The sequence below is a fragment of the Chrysemys picta genome, chromosome 9 (assembly GCF_011386835.1).
Source record: "Chrysemys picta bellii isolate R12L10 chromosome 9, ASM1138683v2, whole genome shotgun sequence".
In the NCBI taxonomy this organism is placed as follows: Eukaryota; Metazoa; Chordata; order Testudines; family Emydidae; genus Chrysemys; species Chrysemys picta.
Genome location: NC_088799.1, coordinates 90,802,353 through 90,828,472, shown reverse-complemented (window position 1 = coordinate 90,828,472; position 26,120 = coordinate 90,802,353). Strand labels below are relative to the sequence as shown.

The 26,120-nt window shown below is 42.0% G+C and overlaps 1 protein-coding gene across 11 annotated transcripts in view; it reads left to right on the top strand.

Annotated features, from left to right (window-relative positions):
- Positions 1–6,048: 6,048 nt before the first annotated feature.
- GRIA3 (glutamate ionotropic receptor AMPA type subunit 3) overlaps positions 6,049–26,120 on the top strand; it is a 211,544-nt gene continuing 191,472 nt past the window's right edge. For 3 of the 11 annotated variants that reach the window (XR_010590291.1, XR_010590290.1, XM_065556648.1), the window contains exons 1-2: positions 6,051–6,862; positions 7,934–8,092. Coding sequence is in view for 5 of the 11 variants with exons in the window: in XM_065556648.1 (XP_065412720.1) it covers positions 6,772–6,862; positions 7,934–8,092 (250 nt within the window). In the remaining 6 variants the exon portion in view is untranslated. Of the gene's footprint in view, positions 6,863–7,933; positions 8,093–26,120 lie in introns of all 11 variants that reach the window. The other 8 variants (XR_010590293.1, XR_010590292.1, XR_010590289.1 and 5 more) reach the window with 5 other exon arrangements.

Here is a 26,120-nt window from a genome sequence, read left to right as displayed (position 1 = left end):
TTTAAAGCAGCTAAAGATGCAGATAGGTGCTTAATGTAATTTTCAAAAGCTCTTAAGAAGGTTAAGGGCCTGCCTCCCAATTGGGACTGTTTCTAGTCAATTTCATTTACTGGTTTTCCTGGACTAACCTAATACTTCAATGTTTAGGTTGTAGCTATTTCAGAGGAATGCTTAGATCTAACAAAAACCCAGTATTTTTGTGCGTTTGTGTGTGAAGAGACAATAACTTTATAATAATAAATAACCTGACAGTTTCCTTATAAATTAATATAAAAACTCTGCTATGGTTTGGGGATATTCAAGGCAGAGCCATACCATTTTAGAAAGATATATACTGTGGAGAAAATCAACCAGCCTACCGAATTGTAAAACAATCATCTGAAGTGATTATTACCACTGCCTAGGACCACAGTGTTATTACATGCAGTGACTTTTTAAAATAAATTTTTGTAGGTCCGGGCACATGGAAACAAAAGTATTCATCACTCAGATACAGAGCAGAGGCGGAAGTGTTTTTAAACATGATATAATTACTCCCCAAATCACTTGAAATCTGCATATATGTATATGCGTGTGAAGAGAGTTGATTGTGTTAATAATGTATAATGGATACCATTACTTTATGATTTGTACTGTTTGCTTAAATGTTAAATATAGATTATTACTGAACAGGTACAGATTTAAATAAGAATTGTAGGGCTCCATTGTGCCAGTAATGTCTAGTGTACAATTAATCAGAGTGCAGAAGTTAGTATAAATTGTTTCTGCAGTTAGGGGGATATAATGATACTCTGCATTTCAACCAACCAAATATCTCAGAGTGTTTTCCAGACTTTAATTAATTAAGCCTCCAAATGCTCTCGTATCCCCATTTGCCAGATGAGGAAAATCAGACCAAGAGCAGCTACATTTTCAGAAGTATTTGGCTGCCTCTAACTGTAGCAACAAAACCTGCATCATCAGTGGCCATTTTCAATGGTGTTGCCTGAACTGTTGGAGTTCAGCTGGTTTGAAAATCAGGTCCTCAATCAGTGTCTAAAGTTGTGCACTCAGAATTAGAGTGCTTTTGGTATCTGGGGCCTAGAAAATCTGTGGTAGAACCAAGATTTCCAGACTCTTAGTCCTCTGTCTTAATCACATGACCATTCTTCCTCCATATATTAGATTCTAATCTGATTGGCTGCGATGTTCCATTTGTTGTATGATTGAGTGATAACTCTTCAGTAACACAGGAGTATGTATAATAAAGATACCCCATACCCATGCAAAATGAAGATGTTTATAGAGGGTGACACTTATTTCCAAATGTTTTCATCAGTACTTTTGTTGTTGTTGCAATTATATCATATTTGATTATTATAATATGAAGAATGCACCATAGTCATCTCTGAGCTAAAATGGCTGTAGTTCCCATTTAATCTAAAGTGAATTGCTCCTGCTTATGCCAAGACTTGATTGGACCCTAACAATGTATTAATACAATATATTCATCTACAAGTCAGTCTTCTGTTTCACATTGTTCCTTAGGCAGAATTGCTCAACCTATCTTGGCAGGTCCCAAACTTTCACAGAAAATTCCCATTTGCTAGGAACATACTGCTCTGCCAGAACACATTGAAGTCAATGGCAAAACTTCTGTTGATGTCAGTGAGGCCAGGATTTCACCCATTGTCTGTAATTTGCAATAAATAAATAGCAATAATAGAGCAACAATCTTGTATGCTGACTCCAGCAGTGACCAATGCAAGAGAAAGTGTAACTCTGTAATGTACCATAACTCCCCTTAGTGTACCAAGAGAAAATGTCTTCCTGACCCCAGGAAGTAATCAGTTTTTGCCATGAATCATGGGGTTTGATAGCCCTGGTTGATTTTTTCTAGCTAGTGTAATTGCATTTGCTATTCTTAGTCATATAAAAGTTTTACTCTCTTTTGAAAACCTATGGAGCTATGTTCATCAATAATATTCTCTATACATGGCACAAATATATTTCTTCTAGCCTGTGTCATTTGTGTTGCTTTTTAATTTCATTGTATGCCCCCTTGTTGCATTATAGGAAAGGGTAAATATGAGAGCTTGACTAGTTTGCTCTATCCCTATTCATAATTTTAGCATACTTTTACTATGTGTCCTTTTGACCTTCCCTTTCCCAAAGTAAGTAATCCTGTAATGTGCTCACACTCCCTCTTCCTCTTTTGTCACTGTTCTTTCTCATTGACTCCCTTTATCTGTTGCTCCAAATCCATCCTTAATTCCCTTTCATTTTGCTTCTATCTTCACTATCGATGTATCTGTAAGCTGTCTACTGTAAAATTAATCAGGTTAGCTAATCAAAATCCTGGCATTAACATAAAGTTCAGTTAATTGTGTCTCCTCTATTTTATGAGGAAATATCGCTAGAAGAACTTTGTATTCTGATTAGCTGAAAGGTTCTTCTTGTAGTAAAAAAAAAAATTAAGCAGTAAGATACAATAGACAGTACATTTCTTGGCAACTATAGCCTGCTTTGGACTGTGTTAAGAGAAGCATAATAACCGCTAGAACTACACTGCCTGGAGTTCTCCCTTGCAATTAAGAAATGGAAATTACAAAAAGGATCAAGTCAGCCTTGTGCATTTCGGGTGAGTTTCATTCCAGCAGATCCCGCCCAAGCCCCTCTGCACTGTTGTGAATGTTGTCATTACTTTGTATTATTGTCATGAGTACAGTTCACTGACAATCAGAAAGCGCCATGTGTGTGTTGTGTCCCAAATTTCACAGCCCTTTTCTAATCCATTATTTGATGTTACAGCTGGAACATTTTATCTAATTATAAATCGTTAACGTCTCCACTTCAGGTAGACAGTGCTCAAAATTCCCCAGTGTCCCAGATTGCTAAAAATTGCCTAAATTGTGCCGCTCTGACCATGTGGCAGAATCTAGATCGTATTTAGTTAGGTAAGGTTTGGGTAGAATATGGTATGACCTAGAACTCATTAAAACTCCCTAGTGAAGTACATAAACTATTTGCATTATATAAATATTCACACAAAAGTAACTGAACTCCCAGAGACCTGTCCCAGGATAGACTGGGCTTACTGTAAAACCTGGGAAGGATTATCTGGGAGGCAGTCTCCTGGGTTGTCCAAAATCCTGGTGAGGAGTCAGAGGGATGTCTCAGGCTATTACACATCTCACGATGAGACTTATCGTGTCCCTATCTTCCAAAAGAAAGGCACAGTGATTAATAACAATGCCAGAAGTACTGACTTGGGTGACAGGGGCTACAGGAAGACTGATAATGAAAAAAAATACATTAACACCTTTGGACAGAGAAGATATTTTTAGAAAGATTATGACTAGATTCCCCAGTTTGGGGATGAGCAGAGTGCTAGATTCTTTCGAGGATGGAGCACCCATCCTTTTGGCCTTTAATGGACACCAGTGGGTCTCTCTCACCTCTCCTCCATCCCTGACTGCTTTTTCTGTTCCTCTGTCCTAACCTCGATGGCACTAAACAGCATTTCTTCCTGTGTGTTGCCGGCTGTGTTTAAGGCAGGTGGCACTCAGCCCCCAGCAGAAGAGAAAGAAAATATGTCAACAGAGGCAAGACAAAGGGAAGTGGGGCTGTAGGAAGGGGGAACCAACAAGGATAGAACTGGGGTGATGTGGGGAAAGAGACCAAGGCAAATGTGTCAAGGCAAGGGTGGAAATGGGGGCAGAGTCTGATATAGTGGAGAGAGGAAGGAGAGCGTCAACCAGAAAAATGTTGAGAAATACTGGATTATAAGATATGCAGTGTTGTTGTAGCCAGGTAGGCCCCAGGCTATTAGAGAGACAAGGTAGGTGAGGTAATATCTTTTATAGGACCAACTTCTGTTGGTGAGAGAGACAAGCTTTCTAGCTACACAGAGCTCTTCTTCAGGTCTGGGAAAGGTACCCATGTCACAGCTAAATAGAAGGCCGAAGAGAGATAGTTTAGCATAAGTAGTTAGCATATATTGTAAGGGACCATTCCAGGTGAATTGGCCCATTAACACCCATTGGACAAAAAGGGGGGTTAGTGAGTTACAGATTGTTGTCATAAGCCATCAATCTAGTGTCGTTATTAAGACCATGATTTTTAGTGTCTAGCAAAGTTATATAGTTAAGCCTCCGGACTCGTATTTCAGAAGTGTTGTGCAGGTTTCCTTTGAGGATGAGGACTGATAGTTCAGTTAGAGAGTGATCACTTTGTGAAAAGTGTTCGCCCACAGGTAATAGGGTGTTTTTGTCTCTTATCATTTTCCTCTGAGCTCATTTGAGAGCATAGTGATTGTCCGGTTTCACCCACATAGTTGCTATTGGGGTATTTAGGGCGCTGGAAGAGGTACATACTCCCTTGTTGCAAGGTCCTAGTGTCTGGGCTCCAGGCCGAGCTCAAATGTGTACTTAATTAGTCCCTTAATCTGAGTCAGCTGGCACAGACCAGTGGCGGGTTTAATTGCAGTGTAGACATACCCTATGAGGCCGCAGCTGATTACAATAGGGGACAAACTATACTAACCCGAAACAGAGAACATAGACCAAAGGAAGTAGACTCTGAGCTAAACAAAGACAGAGGTTGATTGAGGAAGGCTGTCCTGCTGGAATCAGAGAAGGGGAGGCATCAAATAGGGAACAATCTTGCCCTGGCTTAGGGGATGGACTAGGTGACTAGTAGCTCTCTTCCATCTCCATTTCCAATATTTCCTCAAAGCATCATGAAAAGAAAAGAGCTGCAGGGTCTTTATACTGACACATTAATAAACATGAGCGGAATGCAGTATTTTCACCTCCGAGAACTGTGCTTTCCAATAGCAATGCCATAGCCCCACGTGCACGTCTGAGCCTACAGAGATAACCTGTACTCATCAGGGCATATGAGATGACTTCGCTATCTGCTACCCTATCTCTCTATTCCCCTGTGGCCCATCATGTAGGCCAACCTACATTTTGTATGCTCAGGGCTATCTCTAGATCTTTCTTTTCCTGGCAAAGTAACTGTAAGAGCAATGAAAACTGCATTGGGATCCAATTCTCTAGAGACTCGGTTTGAAAGGGCCTAATATTCCTCATGAGCAAGATGAGCCAATCATTCACAAGGAGCTTTTTTTATTCTGCAGAGCACCAGAGGCAAATGAACAAGGGAATCTACAGAAATGCATCAGCAGGGGAAAAAAGAGGGGAGGAGAATGTGCTGGACCAACTAGGAGCCAAGGTGCTAGACAGGTAGCCTTCCTGGCAAAGGGAGAGGCACTCAGTCTGGGATCCCCCATCCCTTCCTCTCTCCACTGCTGGATTCTCCTTACTATCTTCCTCCCGTTCCTGGTGGCTCCCCCTCTCTCCCTCCTCTTCACAAATGCTTTCCCTTCCAATGGCTCCAACACCACTTCTTGGAGGGCTCCTTCACCAGTGTTAACATCCCCTCTGCTCAATCCCTGTCACTGGTGGCTCTGCCTCCTCATCCATCCCAGGCCCCCCTGCCTCTCCTCACCCGCTCAATCTCTCAGGGCTTCCCTTCTCATAAGCCATTTTCTCCCCTTTTCTTCCCCCTTTCTATCTCCTTCCCCCACCCCTGTAGCTCCACCATTTCTGTCTGTGGTGGTTCCTCCACACACTGCCTCATCTCTGCAGCTCTCCCCTTTTCCTCACCCCTCCACTCCTGCCTCCCTCCCCCACCAGTAGCTGGAGTTTCCCCTTTGGCAACCCTCTCCTTTTATTTCCCCTTCCTGGTGGGGCCCCACTCAACACCTTTAAACCCAGGTGGGTGCCCCACTCAGACACTCTCCCATGGGGGTGGGCAAAGGCATGGTTCCTGGTGGCTCCCTGCTTCTCTCCCCCTCCCCTTTTCCCTCAAATCCTAGGGAATGTCCCTCCCCACCGTATCTGGTGGATCCCCGAACACCCCGCAGCCCCTCCCTTCCCACATCCGCTCCTACCCCTGAAGGGTCTCCTTTTTCTCCTCCCCTTTCGATCACACTGGGTCTTCTTTAACCTCCACCACCCCCACCCCTGCTGTCTTCTCCTCCCCGTCCCTCCTACTCCCCGCACCCATTGTTCGGTCCCCGGGCAGGGAGCGTTCCACACCAGCACCAGCTGCTGTTGCTCCCTGATTAGATCAACCAGCTTCTCCCTCCTCTCTCCTTTTCGTCCCCCTTTTCTCCCTTCATCCTTCCTTCCTCCCCCCCCTCTCTTTCCTGCCCCTCTTTCTCCCCTCCCACGCTCCCCCTCCCCTCGCCTCCCAGACACACACACACACACACACACACACACGGGCAATGCAGCTTTAAAGGCTGGTCCACGTGAGGCTGGTGTGTGTCTATTGATTGCATCTCGGGGCTGCAGCCGAGGCGGCCGAGCGCCAGCGCTGGGGCTTTGCAGGCTGGGGGCTGCAGTTTGCGGGGAGGACCGAAGGATGTGCGGCTTGAATTCAACGTCAGATCAAGTTTGATCAATAACCCCATCCCGGCCCAATTGGAGGAGCCTCTCTGACGGGGAGGGGGGCGATCGTTTTCTCGTCTCTACCCACCATCTTTGGGGGAAGTCCCGCTTTTTTGGGGGGGGGGGGTCTGCGCGTGTGGCTAGGGACAGGGGAGCAAGCCAGCCTCGCAATCCAGGAGCCCTTCCCGGTTGGGGCGAAGAGACAGAAGACAGGGCTTGCAACCTCCGCCGCCTCCTCGCCAGCATTATTCTTCTTTCTTGCCTCTCCCGTTGCGCCCATGCCTGTTCTGTCAGTTTCGTTTTAGGAATTGAATTGCAGGGGCTGAAGAAAATGGGGCAACCCGTGCCTCAGACTCTCCTGCTTTTGGTGGCGGGTCTTTTGGGGGAGTCTTTGGGAGGCTTTCCCAACACCATCAGCATAGGTAAGTAAGCACCATCTTTTCGGAAATGGAACTTGAGCTGAGCCGAGTTATTTCATCTCCTTTGCATTTTAATCTGCAACTCTCTTACCTCGAGGCATTAAACCTAGATACGCCCCCCCCCCCCGGTGGGGCGGGGGAAAGGCAGGGGTCTGGCTAAAGCAAGGCAATGGGGGGGGGGGTGCATTGCTCTCCTAGATCCCTGGTGGTCTTCGGAAGAGAGGGACTTTCTCTGGGGATGGAGGTGGGAGATTGTATTATCCTTTCCATTGGGCACATTCCTGGAAGTCACCAGCGTGGTTTCTTCTGAAATTGTAAAAACCTCCCAGGATCAACTTGCCTTGTTTTCAACAGAACAGAAATAAACAGCAGTGTGGAAGGACTTCCGTGCCATTTCCAGAGGGCTTTGTGCGCCCTAGGCTGGCACCGTGCGTGGGAGAGCAGGGCAGTGCAACAGAATCACGCAAATAATCAATCTCCTGCCTGCCTGGCTTCTAATGGCACAAAGAGGGGAGCTTTATGAACGTAGTTTTCGTTATTATTTAGCTGTAGGAAAAAGTTCCCCGCCTATGGGCTTTGGGAGTTAAGAGACTCCAAACCATGCTGAATTCCTCTGTTCACCTCAGTACCCAAAGGGAGATTTGATCTATGTTCATATGAAATCATGCCCTAAAGCAGCACACGGTACATGGGAAAAGCAGGGAGGGGGCATGCCCATATTTAGTCCCTCAAATCCACATTTGGGGACCTAAACAAAAGTGGCCTGTTTTTCAAAGGTGCTGCTGAACACCTGCAGCTCCCATTGATTTCAGTGGGAGTTTGGGGTGCTCAGCACCTTTGAAAAGCAGGGCACTTCTTTATTTACACGCCTGTATATGGCTTTAGGAGCCTGGCTTTAGGCACCCAGGACTGACAATTTTGGAGTACATATTTAATATGCGCACTAGATGCATATCTCTAGCTTCACGCGTTCACTGCTGCTATATATAGCCTGTAAATGTAGCTTATTGTATATTGATATTCTTAAGGAATCCTTTTCAAATCTTTGTCCTTTGGTTTTTTTTTTCACCATAGGTGGACTTTTCATGAGAAATACTGTTCAGGAGCATAGTGCATTTCGATTTGCTGTGCAGTTATACAACACAAACCAAAATATCACAGAAAAGCCCTTCCATTTGAACTATCATGTAGACCATTTGGACTCCTCCAACAGTTTTTCAGTGACGAATGCTTGTAAGTATCTACATGTTGTTCTGTAATTTAGAGTGCTGGTGTCCCTGTTTGCATTTTTTTTTTTAATTCTCCCTCATAGAGTGGAGCTCTGATTAATATTTGATGTACTCTAGTGCAACAAATGTGGTACTGACAAAAGGTTTCATGGGTTTGCAGCATTGCATGGTTGACTAATATCTTAGGGAAAGTTTTATCACCACTTCTCTTCACCCCTTTAAAAATGTAATTTTTTTTATTGTTTTCAGAGATGCAATAGACTTATTTATAAAGCCAAGATTTATAGTCTTAGTTTAGCAAATCCCTGCTGATGATACATATCACTTTCTTGTTAAGCATAATTGCATAATTTGACAAGTAACACCATGTAGGAATAAAACATGGAAAATGCTGTTTTCAAGTGACCTTGAGGGGACAAAGCTAGATGGGCTTACTGGCCTCCTTCTGTCCTAAAATATCTTTTTTCCCCCCCCCCGACAAAGTCCTGATCAAAACCAATGAGATTGCAAACTGATGAATGCTGTTAGAGCTGAGGGGAGTGGGAAAGGGAAGAGAAAACTTAGCATTATGAAAAATAGCTCTGCTCATGCAGTAGTTCCATATAATTTGATTCTCCAGTAGCAATCAATGCAAACTAGAGGCTGGAGGGGAGTGTCTGTGTGTTTAGAAACAACATCCCTGCCTGAAAGTTTGGTGTGTGTTCTGCATTTAGCAAGACTTGTTAAATTACCCATAATAGTGGTTATATCTGAATGAAGTTGTTATACAGTTTTGAACACTGGGAAAGTTTTCTGAAAAGAAAGCATTGTACTAATACACAGTACTACATTGTTATTTGTAGGTTTAAGACCTCATATCTTGAACTGCTAATTTAGAGAGCATTTAATGTGTTTGTTATGTGATATCGTTTTTGTACAGTTCCTATCTAGATCTTTATAATTTAAATACATATTTTGTTAGAAAGGCTGGATGACCAGATAATTAAGCTTCCTCTGGATTTGAAATATTTGGCCAGAAACTTGACAGTTAGAAAGTATACTGTAAAGAAATTTCTGTGAAATATGTGGATTGCTATTCTAATACATACCCCATGTGCCTCCTTCCTAATAGTACAGAGTTAGCCTTTTTTAAGGGGTTTGGGATTAGGATTTACAAATCTAAGATACCCAATTATAATATTTGGTAATGTGTTAAAAAGGCACAAAAAAGTATGTCTGTTCTTTGCATCTTATTTTACTAATCCTATCCTGCCTCAACAGCTCTTACAACAAACATCTGGCTGTTAATCCTTAATCAGTGTAATCCCTTCAAGAGGCTGTATCTCAAATATAGTTTCCTAAATATCAATTATATGGATTAAAACTAAATACATTAAACAGCAAGGCTGATTAATAATTAAATTGGATTTTTTTTTAAACTTCTATATGTTCCTCTTCACAGATGCCACTAAGATAAGTGGGCCGTGCTCCCTTGGTCAATGGACAATTTATTATTTAGTCAGTGCATTGCTAATCTTTCCACAGCTAACCATGTTTGAGGGTTGCTTAGCATGTGAAAATTATGGTAATTTAGCAATTTTATGAGTTGGTTTTCTGTAGCAAACTGAAAATGGTGCTGCATATTCTAGGGAACATATTATCGTGTAGTGAAATTTGGAAAAAGTTAAATCCCTGGAAGCACCTTAGTACAGGGAATATCAACTTCGATAGTGTATTGAACAATAACATTTAAGGGTAAATAAATAGAAAAGAGGAAATGAAAAGGTGACCTTGGGTCTGTCTATGACTCTGACCTCATATACTGGTAGAAGAAGAATATTTACAATCCTACCTTCTGAACACTGAAGGTCCTTGCAGTTACAAATAAATAACTAGAAGGGCTGTCATTCTTCTCAGCTCTGCAAGCAATTATCTTTGAAAGTCGGAATGCTCATACATACCAATGCACTAGGATGAACTAATGGCTCTTCACACTACATGGCTCACATGTAAAACTGTCTGGCCTAAGTATCCCCAATCAGATTGTCGTTCCCTAATGGAGTAGTAGGTAATTTCAGGGGGCAGTGTATTAGTGAAGGAACGTTCCTCTCTCAACATTTTTACTCCTCTTGAAAATGAGAATAAATTGTCTCAAGTGCTGTCACACAACCTTTTTATCGATATCTGCAATTGGCAGGGATCCACATTCGAGAAACCTGCAGTGACTCCACTCATTCCCATCGCCAGTAAGAATCCCTGTGACTGACTTTGTGAGGGGCTGCTGGAAAGGAATTGAGGGGGAAAACAGTGACTGTCCTATATGTAGTCCAAGCATACTGTGGGTTTTAGTCAATATCCATAAACCATCAAATGCTGTTAATCTGCTGTTTTGAATTAGAAGTATTTGCAGGTAGGGGTGTGTGAGTGAGAGAGTGAATCAAGGGGGCATCCTACTCAGAAAAATGTTTTGATAAGACTATACATCCCACTTGGTACAGTCTAGTGCATTCTAGAAGAAGAAAGAAAAGTCTCTTATAAATATCTTTACAAGACAGAGATAAAAAGCCACCTCTGCTAGGGGTGATTTAGCAATATCCCAAGGGGGAGGGGGGGAATTCCTTCAGGGGCAAGAAAACCCCTGCCCCAAACTCCCTCTAATCCCCCGTTTCAATTAAAATACTGCATAATCTGGCTTTCTTATCTAGTCTCTGTACACCCTGCTTCCATTCTCAGTACTGAGCAGATATATTTACAGTAGCTGTCCATCCATATGTTTATTTAGACTTATGATATCTGCAGAGAGAGAGAGAAAACACTCAACTAAGAATTCAATTTTTCCCTGAAAAAACGGAATTAAAGTTTATTGGTGAAGTTTTGCTGATTTATTACATATTTTAAAATATGCACCCATCCATCTGCAGAGGAAAATACCAGTGGAAAAAGTAACTCAAGCTGTATATAAATAAAAAGCAAGTAAAACACAGACATTAGATCTTTCCTTCAAAATTTCTCACATAGGGAGTGAGTTGTCTTTGTCAAAATAATTTGAATGTAACAGCTGAAATGTATAACTTCATCACTGAAGCATGTTTCAGATTTATATTATAACCTCTGATGGAGTGTTAGCATTAATGTTGAATTATGCTTAAGGTTCTGTAGATCATATTCCCTAGAAATAACCCGCCTATGTCTTTCTGCTCTGCACTTGTAGTGCACTACAATACATTGCTCTAGCCTCTGCAGTGTCAGCTCATTAGCACACAGATCTCATATTCCCTCTCTGCACTGTCATTGCAAAAATTGCTGTTGTACACCTTTACAGCCAACAAATGTGCTCTTGGATTACATACCGTTTGCAAGAAGTATTTAGAAAAGTAAATCCAACCTTAAGGTTATTCACTGTGGAATTTTGTTAGGGAAAGCATTACCTCTAATAAAAATCTGTTGATCATGTAATGGTGATGGTGGGATATGTTAGGGGAGAAAAAGACTTTGATTGAAGAATTTAATTAATCTATACAAAGACTCCCTCTCCCAGCTAAATCCAACCCATGAGCTACAAATTCCTGTCCCATCAATTTTTCTAACTCGTTTCTCATATATCTGCTAACCCACAAAGTTCCTTTTTATATTATAACAAATTTTGATGTTTAGTGTCCTTTCCACAGGCATTTCTTCTTTAACTAACCAAAGGGAGAGAGTATAATTACCTAATTATCCTAATTTGCCAAGATCCATTGAACTATTTGTTTGGGTACTTCCTTAGGGAGTAACATTTGTAGCTTTATTTGAATATTGTTATTCATTGTACTTACGTTCTTCATAATTAATCTTTAAAATTCAGTCTGACGGGATTTTAGAGAAGGAACACTTGCTTTTTTGTTGCTGCACTAACATTGTAGAAATAGATACTGCAAAGAATGTAACAGGAAACATTTCCTATTTAATTTTATTTATTCCAACATACACACACACTCACTTTCTTGTTAGCTGCTGCTCAGTATTTCTTTTTGCCAGTGGGCAGACAATTTGCTTTCCTCGCATCTGTGCTCTCTTTGGCCAGCTGGCAAAGGACACTGATGCTCAAAGTGGTCAGCTCCCTACTGCCAAAGACTTAAACGTGTCTCTGTAAAATTCTTGCAAACTTTGGGCCTGATACTGGGGGTTTAGCCTGAGTAAAGACTGCAGATTACATCTCTTACTAGCCTGCGTGCGGAATGGAATGAGGGTTGTCTCAGTGTTAAATCATTAACACAACACTTTAAAATGTGCTTTCAAAATAATTCTGTTCCTAACAGATTAGCAAATAGCTTTAATACTATGGATATTCCATAATTAGGAATCTTTTTATTTTGTGCTCTGTTTAAAACAAAAAATCCCATGTTTATTCAATTGTTAAAAATTAAAAGAGCTGATGTTAAAATTTCTGTGTCTTTGGGCATGTGGGACGATAGCAAAAAGTTGTGTTTGCACTAAAAGTTGTAACCATTTAATGGAAGAGAGTTTGTGATTAACCTTATGGTGATTTTGTTGCCAGCAAAGAACTGTGATATTTTAAAATAAGATTCTATTTTAAAATTAAATTGAAAAACTTCAATAAAAGTTTCCTTCTCCCTTTTCAGATGTTATGATTTTATTCAGTTGATTTGGTACAGAAGGGAGGAAAAGTCCAATATCAATAGAATACATATTGATAAAGCTCCATAAGTATGCACAATGCTTTACGAAGCAAGCAAAGAGGCAAACTTACAATCTAAGACACCACACATGGTCCCCCTAATCAGTTAATTTTCAACTGGAATTTGTACAGGTGTAGAAGTCTGCACATGCATTTGCTTTTATTGGACTGTGAACAAAGCCCCACATGAATGGTCTTCGTTACTCCAGTGGGACTAGTCACATGAGACAGGGAGCTGTAGGGTCAAGCCAAATCTATGGCAATTTTGAAACAGTGGACAGCAGTTCATCTCTAAGAGACTATGGAGATACCCAGATTGGGAGATAAGCATTGGAGAGTTGGTGTGTTAAAACAGATTTGTAAAGGGTAGAGCACTTGGGATTTGATCCAATAAACATTGAAATCAGTGGTTTTTTCCCACTGAGTTCATCAGACATTGGATTAGGCCCTTAGTAACTGGGAAGTGGAGGCTATGCCAAGTGTTGGGTTGTCATGAAAGAAGATGAGAAAGCAAGAGTGGGAGAAAGTGCTATTTTACTTGTAACTTTAATGAGTCAAGTCCTAGTCTTGTGTTATCAATGTATCCGAATGATTTATTTTGAAGTTGCAATGTTTTTGTTTTCTATTTAGTTCAGTTGAAAGTCAAACAGACCAATATCTTTGAAAAGTATTTCTGGTGCATTTAACATAAGTTATTTTGGCTTCATATTTAGATATTTATGTTATAGTTTAGACTATATGTCTTAGTGAAACTTTACATGACAATGTGCTAAAGCAGTCTCCAATTTTCAAGCACCAGGGGGATTTTTTTTCTCTTCCCTACGTGTACATGATTTATATGTACTCATCAGGGGGCTGAAGATGTCCCTAAATGTCATGCAGAAATGCTGGGTACTGAACATTATTCCTGTTTGTCTTCAAAACGTTAATGCATCTTTGCCTCATGATGTAGAAATCTAGAACTTAAACTATGAATTTTCCCTTCAACCTTTTAATTTAGTTATTTAACAATGTATACATTCAAAGAACATGTTAGGAAGGCTGAAAGCACTATAATGTATGTTACAGGGATCGCAAACTGGCAGTCCATGTTCTGGAGTTTCTATAGTTTCTAGGAATCTGTCCTACGCCAACAAAGTTGTGGGTGGAACATGTATCATTATGTGCTTGTAGATGACATTTTCAAAGAAAGTCTGTGCCTTTTTGGTTAATCTCTCAGAAATTAGTCATTAAGGGTGAAACTACCCCCCTTTCCTCCCCACACAAAGCTAGACTGAATAGGGAAATTGACTTTTAATGTTGAAAGGAAGCGCATGTGTGCGTGGGGGTGGCTGGGAAGAGAAAGAGAGACAGTTATGTCAATGAATCCATCCTCAGCTTAGTCTGGGGACAGGGCAGCCCCTTGATGGCTGCTTCTGCAGCCTGTTTACTGAAATGCAGCCACAATCTCTCTCCCCCTTATTCTGGGTTCCCAGCCATTGGCTCCTTATAACCCTCTTCTTCAACCCTTAACATTTCCTTCCTTGCTAGCATAGTCAGAGCCAGTGCATAGCCCACCATCCCCAGCATGCAGAAGGTGCAGGGGCCCCCATGTGCAAGTTCTCTTACACAGGGGCACTGTGTTGCAAAGGACCTTGCACAGGCACTTGAGCAAAGAGTGAATTTCACTTTTAATGTCGGATAATAGCCCGTGTGAACAGCCTCTTGCTAGAGTGGAGTGACCTCTCTGATCACTGGTAGTTAATTACTTTGCAGGAATATTTGAACATGTAGATATGCTGAAAAGTGTTTATTTATTTAGTTAGTTAGTTATATATACACACACACAGTTTGGTCACTTTCACTTGTACATCATGGGGTTACCTTTGGAGCATCTCGTATTAAAATCAGAATTTGCTTGGGTGCAGTAGAACCTACCCACATGAATTCCAAATGAGAATTTTTAAAAATGTAGAGCTGTATTATAGCTCTACCCGCTCTCAACCCCCTTTTTGTCATGGTAAAAGTATTGAACCCAGTTAATACATGAAATGTGCGTCCATTCTATGCAGCGCTGTCTGAACGTGTATACATGACCTTCTTTCGTTGTGTTCAGTCCGATATTTTCTATCTTTACTTGAGAAATTGTTTTAGTTAATAATTTCATTATCAATAACTTTTCATACATAAGCATCAAGTGTATGGCTTAAAAAGCAGAACTTCTGTACAGGTAAGGTATGGCTCGGTGGCACCACTAAGGCATTTGACATGGGGACTCATGGGTTTTAGGCTTGGACTGCACTGACTCACGGTGTGACTTTGGGTAAGTCAGTTAGGCTCTCAGAGCCTCCATTTTGCCATCTCTAAGACAGGAATAATCAGATCTCCCTACATCAAATAGATATTACAAAGCTGAAGCAGTGTCTGATTGTAAAGTACTTTGAAAGCATTGGGTAAAAGTACATTTTACATCTTAATCAGCAGCCCAACCTCCCCCAACCCCCATCCTCAAGTTTGACAAAATAAAATGAATGTTGTGCTTATTAATGTTGTGTCCTCTCCAGAAGAATATGTCCACTGCCTTCTGACAGCCCCAGAACACGTGTTCTGGCTGTACAGCAGGCCACCTGTCACTGCAGAAAGCCACAAAGGAAAAATACCCAGTTCCACACCTGGGCTTTGCAAAAGCTCTTCCCACATGCTACAGCTCTGTATTCCAGGTCTGGTCCACATTACTACAGCACTTGCATGGGCTATGAGAGGAGGTGGGAGGAGATCTGTGCTCCAGATAGGGGGCAGCGACACTGCACCCTTTGGGCGGCATTTAGTGTAGACACACACAGTCCCCCCAGCACAGGTAAAAATAACAGTGTAGATGGTGAGACCTGGCTTAGCCGATAGAGTAAAGCTGCCTGAAGAGTGCGGGTATTTACTCAAGTACATTACCATGCACAACGTTTTACTTGCCCAAGCTGTGTGCCCCTCCCCGCCCCCGCATCTGCACTGCTGTTTTTAGCACATAGTGTTCCACTGCCTCCCTGCTGCAGGAAAGACTCCAGCAGGCGCAGCAGAGAAAGCCTCTTGCTTTGCCTTTCTCTGCTGCCTCCACCTGTCGGATACTTCCCTCACCACAGTAAAAGGCTCCAGCAATGGACTGCTGCTGAAGTCATTTCCCACTGACCCCCTCTGCCAGAACTTTTCACTGATACCTGTAGCAACACACTGCAGTGTGGGCATGATGTGCTTCTCAGAATTGTGTGTAGCTATGCATCCACTACAGTCCACCACCAGTGGTATAGTGTAGACCTATCCTCCCACCACTCATGGAAGTATGGCTAAATTTCTCCACTGGAGAGATGGTTGGCTGCTGGCTTCCCCTGTTCTGCTCTGCTGATGGTGCTATGGGCTCACCCCCATCAGAATCCCACAGCTGCTGGTTTTGGCAGGACACCTGGTACAGCGAATATTGGGGCTTCTTGCCTCCTTTCATTTCCTTGGCTGACTTCTATTTGGCAGATGTCAGCCAGAGGAAAGTACTATGGCTCTCGTGTTTGAACACTAGTGATGCTTTGGGACACCCCCTGACGTTGCACAGAGTTTGCAACACAATCCCAGGCCAGAAGGCAGCCTGGGGTTGCTGTGTAATTCTAGTGTTGACCTCTGGGGGAAATGACCCTCAAAATAGGGTGTAGAGCAGGGATTGGCAACCTTTCAGAAGTCTTCATTTATTCACTCTAATTTAAGGTTTCGCGTGCCTGTAATACATTTTAATGTTTTTAGAAGGTCTCTTTCTATTATATATGACCAAACTAGTGTTGTATGTAAAGTAAATAAGGTTTTTAAAATGTTTAAGAAGCTTCATTTAAAATTAAATTAAAATGCAGAGGCCCCCCCACCCCACCCCCGGACCAGTGGCCAGGACTCAGGCAGTGTGAGTGCCACTGAAAATCAGCTCGCGTGCCGCCTTTGGCACCCGTGCCATAGGTTGCCTACCCCTGGTGTAGAGCCTCTGCCAGCTACGAGCCACAGCAGCTAAATTGAGGTGTTGTGAGCCACGAGTGGTCATGGTCAAATGGACCTTTTGCCCTAACAGAGGGCTGCTAAGCTGAACTGCAAGCTTCTTTTGAGGAGTAATAACTGGAAAGTCAAGATGTAGGAAAGTTCCCAAATGTATTTGTAATGCCAACAGCCCCGGTTGTCGTCAGACAGGATTAAACCTGGGACCTCTGGAGTTTAGTGCATGAGCCTCTACCGCATAAGCTAACAGCCAGTGGGCTGTTAGCTTTGGCTGTAGGTCAGTCAGAGTCTCTCTCTCTCTCTTTTCTTCCTCCCTCCCCCCCACCCCTCCGCCTGTCTGCCTGCCAATAGGTGGGACGGGACAGAACACCACACCCCAGAGCTGTGTGGGTTACATATTCTTCAATGCTGCTGTCGGTAATGTCAGTGGCACAACTCTGTGATGAAGCATCAGCCCAATGAAAATAATAGTGGTCAACCAATGCTGAAAAATTGAAATGAAAATCAAGCTCCCAATCCTGAAAGGCTTCAACATAACTCCCATTGACGTCAGTAGTGAAGCCAAGAAGGGAGTTGATGGCACTCAGCAACTTGCAGGACTGGTGCTTTTTAATTTGTATTTTTATGCTGAGGCTAATAGTTTGTCAAATGAGTAACCAAGTGAGTGTGAAGAATTTCACAGTGACAGCATCATGGCATGGCTCTTTGTCTGTCTTTGTAACCGTGATATGGATTCCAGTGTTCCATTTTTTAAGAAGTTTTTTTTTTCCAGCTGGTGAACTTTCCCTGGGCTGCCTACACCATGACAGTTTGTGAAATTAGTTTTCATAAATATGCGGGACATTATTTTTTCTGAGACTTCACAATTGATGTCTCTGAGTTCAAATTCTAATGAGGCACAATGGTCTTAGAGCTCAGGTTCATATGTATTTGTTGTCTTCCAACAGTTAGAAAAAAGCTATTCGGCTGCATTCCTCTGTTTGTGAGCTACCAATCTGATATCCAGTTTTGCACTGAACCTGGACTAACTGAAACTGATATGGAGCGGAGGCTTAGAGATTCTAAATTGCCTTATAAGTTTAATATACTTTGATATGGGACTTTCTTTTCATTAAAGTGTTTTAGCCCCAATCTTGCAAGCAAAGCATCGATGTCAGAAGGTGTTTTGCCTGGGTAAAAGATGCAGGATTGGGCCCTAAACATAATTCCTTCTTTCTTTTTTAAGTCCATTCTAAAGATGTTTCTTTATGTTGCTTATTATTTGTAGCAAGCTTAAGAGTGTGTGATGGGGTGTGTACCCCACACAGGCCCTGAATGGGTTAATGTGAGCCGAGATGACCAGTTAACATACCTGGCAGTACTAATGAGAGAGAGAGAGAGACGTTTAATTGATAATGAAGCCTGGCTAGGGAAAGGCTGGGTGGTAATTATAGAGCCAAGAAATTTGCAGCTAAAAGAGGCTGCAGGGAGAGAGTCTGCAGTCACTCTCTGGGCAATAAAAGAAGTAGGAAGCCACCCAGTGAGTCTGCAATGAGTCTGAGGGAGTAGACCTTGGTTGCCAGCCACAGGGTCCCTAGGCTGAAACCCAGAGTAGAGGATGGGCTTGGGTGTTCGCCATCAGCCTCTAGGAAGGTGGCATAAAGCCCCCTGATGTAAGGGGATAAAGACATTCAAAGCCTTAGGCCAAGGGGGTGCATGGACCATGGGGCCTGGAACTGGGGTTGAAGACCATGGGGCCCAGAGTTGGGGTTGCAAGGGCATTGGACTGTTATTTGTGGAACGTTGTTACCCCAGAAGGGAAGGACTATATAGTGATCTGGCCAGAGGGCCAAGTCACGACGAGGGCGTATCCCGATGCATGAAGAGAGCAAGAGGGGTCACAGCATGAGTAACCAACAGAAGGGGGCGCCAGCCATGAGGGGGCTCTCTTGCAGTAAGTGAACCTCTTTGCAAAATGTAGTAGGTGTTTTAGCCAAATATGAATGAATGAATGATCCCTACCCTAATGAGCAATGAAATAATGTCACAGGGAGAAAATGAACATGGCAGACCTATTCCAGCTACCCCTGTTTTCTTCTGGTTCCTTCTCTTCAAGCATGCCAGTGGTAAGCTCCTAACCATTAACAGATACAGATCATGATAATCCTAATATGTATTGACTTGACTGTTTTAGATGGCTGTGGCCTTATCCTTCACAGCAACATTACTTCAGCAGAGTAATTCATACCCTACAATGGGAGAACAGGGCCCTGAACTTCATGTAGCCTGACTCTACAGAGACATGTGGTTGGTAATGATTCACAGTGGATGGCAGACATAAGACGACTTGCAAGGTTTTGGAAAAAGCTCTGTACTTTTCACTAGTGTGCATGTGTATTTCTGTATTTTTTTAAATTAAAAAGCACATCTGCCCACATAGTCTTCTGTAGACATTTACAGCCACCAAAATAGGATATATTATTTATTAACAGGCTTCCTGTGAAAACCATTCTCATCCCAGAAAAGAGCTCCACCCACCTCCTACTGTTACACCACCTCAGGCTAAGGCCTGAAGAGATAGATGGGCTTCACTTTGTCAACAAACTCGGGCTTTGTTGGGCAAACGGGAAGGGAGTGAATTCCAGAGCCCAAGGGCTCTCTGCCAAGAACACCCTGCTTCCAGGCTCCAGCTGTACAAATCTGGGAACTGCCAGCAAGCGTGTCACAGCTGATCTTTGCCATTGCAATGGCCCATGAGGAGAAAGGCAATCCTTTACATAGCTACTTCCCAAATCATATAGAGTTTAATACATCAAAGGCAACATTTTGAATAGTACACTGAAGCAAGCCAAGTAGTCTTTGAAAAGCCGGTGTAATGTGCTCTCTGTCATATGGATCGTGCCAAATACACTGTCACTGCCAAAAGAGGAAAGACTGCATAATTTTACTGCAGCTAGAATATACCTGCAAAGCAGCATGGGTAAAGTTTTAAAAAAAGCATTGTTTTAAGGTTGTTTTGTTTGCTTTCTGTTGTTTAGATTGTTCTCTCTTTGGGGCAGGGCGCAGTCTTTTCTGTGAGGAGCCTAGCATACTTACTCAGTAGCAGGCGTAATAATGTTCTGTTCAAAAATTGATATTCATGTCCATGTCCACTGCCTCGTGCACTATCCTGCTACGTAACACAAGATGATGCAATGATGATGGTGCAATGATGCAAACCAACTTATTCAAGTTGATTGATGGGATCTAAATGTCTTTGTACTTCACTGCTCCACTTTTGGAAAACATTGGTCTATCCAGATCCTATAAGAAAAGCGTTGGCCATCGAGAGATCCTAGAAACATAGGACCTGAATATACTGGGCCTGATTCTGCTCTCCTTTACACCAGTGTAAATCTGGTGTAACTCCATTGAAGTCAACATATAAACTGGTATAAATCCAGTGTGAGCTCAGGATTACCCTGATTTAATGTAACACTTACTTGTCTTTTGGAACTTCACAAAATGTTCTAGTTCTGTAGTGATGTGTCTCTTTATAAACAATACCAGGTATCTCAGAAGTATATGTAATAGACCGTGTAGTACAGAACCTGACAAGGAAAAAAATCATCTTGAAACAAAATAAAGTACCTCAGATGCAAGATACTGACTTTGCTTTTAGCCAGATTCATGTATGCAGTCTCCATGTCCATTTTCCATTTCCCTTTTCTTCCAGTCATGCTACTACGTTTTCCAGTCAGCTATATCCCTTTCCCCACTTTTATTTTCTATCTTCACTTCCATTGATGGATTTTGCAACCCTTCCTTAATAACTAGAGAGGTTGGGTGCAGTGAAATCAATGGGAGTTTTGCCATTTACTTCAGTGGGAGTCAAGATTTTACCCATTGTGTCACTTACTTGCCGGGGTAAAGTGATGTTGGTATTTAAGAAGATGGCACTTTTCCTTCAGAATTTGTATAGAGCCAATACAAGAGTGGACCCTGCCTTGCCAAATGTGCTGCCCTTTGGGTGAAACACAAAGCTGGCACTTGACCGGTTGTGATCAGTAAACATCCCATGGTATTTTTCGTGAGTAGTGGAGCTAACCATGGCATCCTGGTCAAATTCTAATTTGGAAAACTTCCCCTTGATTCTATACTTCCTGTCTTAAACTCATGTTGCTCTGCTCTGCTAACAGCTGCTGTTTCACACCAGCAGTGTCTGCATTTCAGTGATGAGTGAAATGATCTCTATGTACACTGTGGGACCCAATCTTGACGTTTAAAATGTGTTTTGTCTGAGAAAGGACTGAAAGATCAGCCCCATAGTTTGTATGCCTTTAAGTTAACTTACAAAAACAACAGGTTGAGATCTTTGTTATTAAAAAAAATAATTATTATTATCCATTGTAAATTGTTCTTAATACAGATTTACTAAATTCCCAAAGTGCAGGCTTTGCTGGAAAATGTTTTACACTTTCCCAGTTGTGTCTCCAGATTCCCCATGTTAATGAGAATTGTTTTATTCATTGATTCTAGAGTCTTTTACTCTGGTATGGGGTGTCTTGTCCAGTATCTTCACTTGAACATAGCCTTCTGGACAAGGTTGCAAACTTCATTCATTTTGATTCCTCCTTTTTATTGTGTAGTGTTTATTTGTATCTTGGATGCTGAGGTGAGTTGGTGGATGGTGTTTGATCCTCTCTTCAGATATATATCAGAATATTACAGTAAATTAACATATGGTTTTCTTTAAGGTGCGAAAATTCTTTGGGCAGTTAAAAATATTGTATGTATTTTATTGATTGATTGATCATTAATTGACCTTTCATGTAAAATCTGGAGCTAATCCTTTCCGGTTCTCAGAAACCTGGTTGGACTATGAAATATATTTTATTCGTGAATTTAGCATTTGTAAAAAGTGTCTGATTGATAGTCCTGGAGGCAAGAGTCCTCTTCCTGGTTTTAAGATTAAGTTAGATAAGTTTATGGAGGGAATGGTTTAATGGTAGAACATATTAGCTGAGGAATACCGAGCAATGGAAGGTAAATAGTATAATGGCTAACAAGGGTCAGGCTGGAGACTCTTGCCTACATGCTCGGGGTCTTGCTGATCGCCATATTTGGGGTCGGGAAGGAATTTTCCTCCAGGGTAGATTGGCTGAGGCCCTGGAGGTTTTTCGCCTTCCTCCGCAGCATGGGGCAGGGATCGCTAGCAGGAGGGTTCTCTGCCAATTGAAGTCACTAAAACACAGGATTTGGGGACTTCATCAGCAGAGTCAAGGGAAGGGTAGGGACGGTTTTGTGGCCTGCAGCATGCAGGGGGTCAGACCAGATGATCATAATGGTCCCTTCTGACCTTAAAGTCTATGAGTCTATGAGGTACAGGAAAGACAGTAGCAGTATAAGCTTCCCCAATGTTGTCCTGGCAGTCTCAGTCCTGGATGAAAAATGCTATAGAAGTGTGAAGTATTATTATCAAAACTATTGGATAATCAGGATTCTCTGTGGCTTTGTTCTGCCTATAGTTCATTCTCTGCTGTGAGAGCCAACAAACAATTAGAGCCAATTGTAGGGGTGTGGTTTTTATCACAATGGACTGTTTTTCTTTAAGAAATGGTCATTTCAGCACCCACCAAATGAACTGTTGGTTACTACCAATCTGCACTGCTTTCTAACTGGTTACCTAGAGTTGAAAAGCTTTTATATTCCTCATTGCCATTTCCTTGAGTCATCCAGTGCCACAATTTGTTGTTGTTGTTGGTGGGGTTTTTTTTTTTTTTTTTGGTGTGTGGTTCTGTTCAATTAGTTTGTTTATTCCTCCATTGATTAGTTTCAATGTTGTGGTGTAATGATTACAGTGGCTGTTATACAGGGAGATAATCCTCAATTTAGTGCTGGCTGGGAAAAAGAGCAGTAATATTTAAACAAATATAAAACCATAAAAATCGGCACGCTTGTAGAATATACTAATTCTCAAGGATTTAGGGTCTCCCTGTGAATTTCCTGCAGATACTGCAGCCTTTAAAAGTTTAATCAAAGCTTTCATTTTAAAACAGTTGTAGTCTTTCTGATTGCCTGGTGAAGGTTATCTTTGCAATCTGAGTCCCCAGTGACACTGAGGCAATAACACTAGGAGGGGTGTGCATTTCCTCTATTCATTCATTTTGGAGAGGTTTGTTTTTCCTTAAAGCCTAATTATGATCACTTAGGAGTTAACATTATTAACCTTTTCACTATTGATCATGACGTCAGAAACAGCCAGCTGATGTGCTTTTCTGTTGTGGGTGGAAGCGCTCATTGTGGTTGGACATATTCTGTACAGGTAAGGCTGGACGTTTTGATGATGCTGGTAGTGAAACATCGTTTGATTGCCAGCATCTGAATACTTGAACATTTAGCAAAGTATTAAAAAGTGAAGGTATCAATGATAATTATTTATAGTGTTGTCAGCTAATGTGTTAAATTCCTATGGTGCGACTTCGGGAATTTTGTGGCTTTCCTATCAAATGTGACGAGCAACATAGAAGGCTGTTCATGTAATGATAAAGATTTATATCATAGCTGCCTGCAGTAAAATTTGCTCAGAGGGCCCAGGAATCTGTTGCAAGGTTCATTGTATAGATTTTGTGTTGAGTGCTGCATTTGTGGTGACAAGGACCTTGGCTCCTTTGCCCTGGGCATCTACAGGGGGAAAAGGCTGCTGCAATCCTGTGCTGCAGTCCTCTGCAGTGATGTCTCATGGCAGCCAAAGTCCCTCCTAGAAGCAATGAGCTGCTTGGAACAGCTCTGATAGCTTTTCTGTTCCTTGGGGATCCCACACCAGGACTGGTGTGATTTCCCCCCCCCCTCCCAAACTCAATTAAAAAACATCCATGGTTTGGGGAAAAGAGAGAAAATCTGATCGTATATTTTTCTGCAGGGGAAGAAAGCATTTTTGGAAATCCTGGATCATAGCAAGCCACAGATCCCAAGTCTCCTAGATTTGGGGCAGTTTTCTATGGGGTGTGGAGCTAGGCAGTTGAACGCCATAGAGCTGTTTTGTTTTGTTTTTTTTCTGTCAGCTCTCTGCAACACAGTTCTGCTCCCTTGCTGTCAGTGGACAGGAGCATACAGAACTTTCACAAATAGAGCTATTCCACGTCAGAGGGATTGAGAGCATTGCCTTTGTTTCATGTCTGCCTGGGTTCACCTCCAACCCATCAACCTGCATTGCAATCTGATTCTCCAATTTGAACAAACCCAAAAGCTCAAAGAGAAACTCCATCTGAAGCTGCCAGATTTAACATTTAAATAGTTCAGAATGTGAATTTTGGTGCAAACCCATAAATTATCCAGGTTTTCAGTTATCCCACGCCCACTCAGGTCACTACATGAAGCTTTCAGTTAATTTGACTTTTGAGTCTATTGCCAAACCCTGAGGCCATGTGATCTTTTTTCCCCATAGTGTTGAAGTTTCCTTGAGAGGTTTCATCTCTATTACAGTACATGAAAGATCCCCCATATGTTTTAGAAATGATCATGTATTGAAATATAAGGGTCAGGTGAAGCCAAATTAAAAACAAAATTAAAAATAATTCTACAACAGTTCTGTAGATCCTTGGAACCCACCTTGCCTCCCAGTGATTTTTTTGCACCAAAATTAGATTTCTATTGTCCTTGATGATGAGCCTGACAAAAAACAACTACTAAGATTAACTTTATTTACAGATAACCACGGAGGTCATTCCATCATCTCAAACTGTTTATTTTTGGACAGCCCAGTGAAACTGATGAAATTGCCAGCTGTCTGAAATGCTATTTCCAGTTGTTTGAATGAACTGTATTGATTAGTTACAGGACTATTCATCTCTCACTGGCACACATACAATACATGTATTATGAAAAGGTTGTGTCTCTGATGACAGCTGGGATATGAAGAGATACAGTGAATTATACCTTCCTTGTATGCGATAACTACAGAGACTTCACCTTAATACTGTTTTAGTGTAAGTTACATTTTAAAACATTTCATACTTTGAGTACAGTAAGTTACTTAAAGGAAAGTATAATGGGGTATTGCTAAAGTAGACTCAGGAGATTCCTATAATGCCTTCAATAAAGTCAGCCAGTTAAGAAATTTTGCCTGAAATGACCTCATATGATAAAACCCCAATGAGTGCTAACTGGTATGAACAACGGTCTGCTCTACATGCTAAATAAATTCAGTTTTATTAAATTAGTAAAGGCTCCATTATAAGATAAAGACCGATAAGTGCTTTTCAGTCCAGGTTATAACCATCATGTGTGTCGAAAGAGAAAGAAAAGCAAGAAGCAAAATCCATATATAGTGCATATAATCGCCATCTTCTGGGTTTATAGCTCATATTTTCATCTTTCTGATTTTCAATATAAAATTACTATCGTCGTGTTTCTCTACAGTGACCCTAGAAAGTTTTCAATCCTTCATTCTGTCACTTAGTTAATGGTGTGTATCCCCATTGCTTGGGTTCTTCAGTCACCTACTTCTTTTGGTATTGAATTCACCAGAGAGGTGCTCAGCAGATGGCTCTTTGGCTGCTGCTTCAGTACCCTTACTGCAGCAATCTGTTGTTCTAAATCCAAATGTTAACAAATACACAGAGTGAGAAGCCAGTGTCTGACTTACATGATGGGTCCTTTCATGGATGCTATATATATGATTGATTCATATTTGTACTTATCTATGCTCATTAAATTAAAGAGTAAAATGTATATGTGCTTTGCTTTATAATTCCCATTGTCTCCTATTTAGGGTAATTAAAAACGTGGGTGGCCAAAAATAAATTTAAGTGCTGTAAGGGTTTCTTAGTTCTACCATTACTTACTAATGTAGATCTGGAGTAACTCCATTGACTCCAATAATTACTCCAGATTTAAACGGGTGAAACTGAGAGCAGAATTTCATCATGTATGCTCTAGATCAGTGTTTCCCAAACTTGGGATGCCGCTTGTGTAGGGAAAGCCCCCTGCGGGCCGGGCCGGTTTGTTTACCTGCCGCGTCCACAGGTCCGGCCAATCGCAGCTCCCGCTGGCCGCGGTTCACGGCTCCAGGCCGATGGGAGCTGCTGGAAGCGGCGGCCAGTACGTCCCTTGGCCTGCGCCCCTGAACAAGTGGCGTCCCAAGTTTGGGAAACACTGCTCTAGATAAATGCCACCCACTTCCTTCAATGAGTGTGGAGCTTGATGAGGCCAGCAGTGAAGGGGGAAAGTCCCAGCAGCAAAGGAGGGGACATTTGCCAAGGGACACAGGCAGTTCCTCCTCCCCCATGAGTCTCTGGCACCCATTGGCCAGCTGTGGAGGGCAGTGCAAACTGGCCAGCATTCCCCAGCTCCCAGGATTTAACCTGGAGTGAGAGCCTCTTTAGGCTCCATTCCTCCAGGCCCATCCTACCCACTAGGA